The 3475-nt window shown below is 48.8% G+C and overlaps 1 protein-coding gene across 1 annotated transcript in view; it reads left to right on the forward strand.

Annotated features, from left to right (window-relative positions):
• The first annotated feature begins 271 nt into the window (after window positions 1-271).
• Window positions 272-3475, forward strand: part of SLAIN2 (SLAIN motif family member 2) — a 34680-nt gene continuing 31476 nt past the window's right edge. Inside the window, exon 1 of the mRNA XM_029286547.1 lies at window positions 272-726. Within this exon, the coding sequence (XP_029142380.1) occupies window positions 272-726 (455 nt within the window). The remainder of the gene's footprint in view (window positions 727-3475) is intronic.

Genomic DNA, 3475 nt, shown 5'->3' on the forward strand with positions numbered 1-3475 from the left:
CCTCCCTCCCCGGGGGGCAGCCAGGCCCGCGGCCGGATCTACGTGTCGGTTCCCTCCGCCGCGCGCGGGGCCGCAGCTGAGGCGGGCCCGGCGGCCGCCACCAACCGACGAGGCGGAGGCGGGAGCGGCGAGGCTGCGCTTCCCCGCCCGGCCGTGTAGGGGGGGCCCGTCCGCCTCGGGAAGCCAGCGGGCGGCCTGGGCCTGAGGAGCCGGAGACGCCGCCCGAAAGAGACCGGCAACGGCGGCGGCGGCGGCGGAGGCTTTGGGCGCCATGGAGGACATCAACTCCAACGTGAACGCCGACGCCGAAGTGCGGAAGCTGCAGGAGCTGGTGAAGAAGCTGGAGAAGCAGAACGAGCAGCTCCGCATCCGCAGCGCGGCCGGGGCGCCCGGCGGCAGCCCCAAGCGGCTGCTCAGCGGCGGAGGAGGAGGAGGAGGGTCGGGCGCCTGCACGCCTCCGCCGCCGCCGCTCCTTACGCCGCCCGCCGGCCACCTCTCGCCGTCCTCCTCCTCCTCTTCCTCCTGCTCCTCGCCCTCGGCCCTGGGGCTGGAGAGCCGCGGCCTGAGCTCCAAGGCCGGGCCGCGGCGGCCTCCCTTGGGCGACGAGCGGGGCGCGGAGGCGGCTCGGGGGAGCGTCGACAAGAGCGGCCTGCTGGACGAGGTGGAGCCGCTGAGGCCCGACGAGCTGGAGCGGCTGGCCGGCTGCGAAGAGGACGAGACGGGCTGGTGAGGGGCGCGGAAAGGGTGGCCGGGGCCGACATGGCTGGGGCGTTGCGCGCTCCGGGGAGGGAGGCCGGCCACACCTGAACCGTGGAAGGAAGGAAGGAAAGAAGGAAGAAAGGAAGGAAGGAAGGAAAAGGGGAGAGAGGAAAGGAAGAAGGAAGGAAGGAAAAAGGGAGGAAAAAAGGAGAGAGGAAAGAAAGAAGGAAGGAAGGAAAAGGGAGGGAAGAAGGAAGGAAAAAGAGAGGAAAGGGAGGGAAGAAGGAAAAAGGAAGGAAGGAAGGAAAAAGGAATGGAGGGAGGAAAAAGGGAGAGAGGAAAGGAAGAAGGAAGGAAGGAAAAGGGGAGGAAAAAAGGAGAGAGGAAAGAAAGAAGGGAGGAAGGAAGGAAAAGGGAGGGAAGAAGGAAGGAAAAAGAGAGGAAAGGGAGGGAAGAAGGAAAAAGGAAGGAAGGAAAAAGGAATGGAGGGAGGAAAAAGGGAGAGGAAAGGAAGAAGGAAGGAAGGAAAAGGGGAGGAAAAAAGGAGAGAGGAAAGAAAGAAGGGAGGAAGGAAAAGAGGGAAGAAGGAAGGAAAAAGAGAGGAAAGGAAGGAGGGAAAAGGGAGGGAAGAAGGAAAAAGGAAGGAAGGAAAAAGGAATGGAGGGAGGAAAAAGGGAGAGAGGAAAGGAAGGAAGGAAAAAGGGGAGGAAGGAAAAAAGGAAGGAAGGAGAGGGTGGGAGGAAGGAAAAAAGGGAGAGAGGAAAGGAAGGAAAGAAGAAAAAAGGAATGAAGGGAGGGAGGGAGGAGGGAGGGAGGAAAAAGGGAGAGGAAAGGAAGGAAGAAAAGGGAAAAAGGAAGGAAGGAAAAAAGGAATGGAGGGAGAGAGGAAGGAAAAAAGGGAGAGAGGAAAGGAAGGAAAAAAAGGAAGGAAGGAAGGAAGGAAGGAAGGAAGGGCTAACTCTATGTATCCCTTTGGGGAGCAAAGATCTCCAAAGCTGGGGATCTGATCTCCCTGCAGGGTCTTCCATAGGGAGTCTCCCAGCGGCCTTTCCATTCTTTGCACAGATGTTTAAGGAGAGCAGGAAAGGTGGTTTGGGAATCTCCCTTGCTGGGCCTGGACACACTTTTGTTAACTGGGAAAAGACACAACCGGGTTGGGTGGTGCCTTGAATCCGCCCTATTTTTGCACTGGGGTCTGGAGTGGACGGGTTGCGCCTCTCCTCATTGAAATATCTCATAAATACGAGCGGTGGTAAATTTAAGGCCAGTTTTTTAGAACTGGCGAGCTGTGTATGATCTAACTCTGGTTAGACAACTGGTTGGGTTGGGCTGAATGAGATCAGAGTTCTGGGAGTTGAACTCTTATTGTCTTAAAATTGCCAATTTTGACCCAAAAAAAAAATTAGAATTAGATCATAGTGATCTTGAGTGCCTTTTTCTCTCAGCCTTAAAGTTGCTACTTTATACAGGAAGTCATTAGATTTGAATCCTATCTCTTGAAAAGGCACCAAAGTTGTTATTCTTCAGGGGAGAAAAGGTAATGTTGCATTATAGAAAAAAATACTTGAAAGGAATATGGAATGTGCCATAAAGTTCTGGAAAATACATCAGCAAGAAAAGCCAATAGTCAATAAGGTTTCTTGAACTCTCTCCTAATATTCTTTAACCTTATATTTATTTGTATTTCACTTTATATACACAGTCACACACACACATAAACAATAGGGTACATTTCAATTATTCTCAGAATGGTGACTCAGGGTGGATGTGTTTATTAGCACCGAAATTAGATAATAGAATAAGAGATGATATATTAAGGATGCATGATGTCATTTGATTGTGATAGCTTATGAACAAATTGAGACTTTTTCACTTAAAATTAGGGTATGGAGCGATTCCCTCCTTTTATAAGTATTGCTTGTATTGTACTGTATTGTAAATGGTTCCCCCCTCCCCCATTGTATTATATTTGCTTCATTCTTGACAGACAGAACCCAAGTACATTTAAGTAATTAAAATATATATATATATTCAGGCATATATTTAGAAGCACGGGAGCTTCTCTCCTATCCCAGTCATCTGCAGTGTGATTCATTAGGCTAATCTTATAATTGTGAACTGAACACAGATAAACTTGTTTTAAATTTATCTTTCTTTGATGGTACAATCATGTATGTGCTTAACTCAGTATTAATTCTCAAATAAGTGGAATAAAAATTTCCGAGTAGAAATATTATCCTGAGGTCATTAGCTGCTGGTTGGTTAGTTTAATTCTTTTCCACATGTTTAATTCATTTCACTTTTCTGTGTTCGTTCTCTTCTCTGAAGTACAGCAAAACTTTACAAAAAGTGTTATTTTTCCCTCCAGAGCCTGACATTTTGCTATTGAGCTATTTACACTCTCCTGTAGATAAATTCCAGTGTTCTGATAACGGAAGAAGCATTTGATAAACTATTTTCCAAAGTGCATTCTTTCCTTATTGATGGACTTTTCATGACTTCATGCTTGCATCAGTGAAGATATTTTGGCAATAATATGGATGCGGTGTGCTGATTTATTGTTTCATAGTCTAGCCCACAGCTGGTATTCCCTACTGCCACACTACTCAAAGTATGGTCCAGTGCTGGTCCATGAAACATTTGTTACTGGTCTATCATAAGTACAGAGTAAGCATTTAGGAACTTTTATAGCAGTTTACATTGCGCTTTAAGGTGTTAGTTACCACCTTTAAAGCGCTCCATGGCATAGGACCTGGCTCCCTCCCATAGACCGGTA

This window comes from Protobothrops mucrosquamatus, unplaced genomic scaffold (assembly GCF_001527695.2).
Source record: "Protobothrops mucrosquamatus isolate PMUCROS unplaced genomic scaffold, P.Mucros_1.0 scaffold4023, whole genome shotgun sequence".
Classification (NCBI taxonomy): domain Eukaryota; kingdom Metazoa; phylum Chordata; class Lepidosauria; order Squamata; family Viperidae; genus Protobothrops; species Protobothrops mucrosquamatus.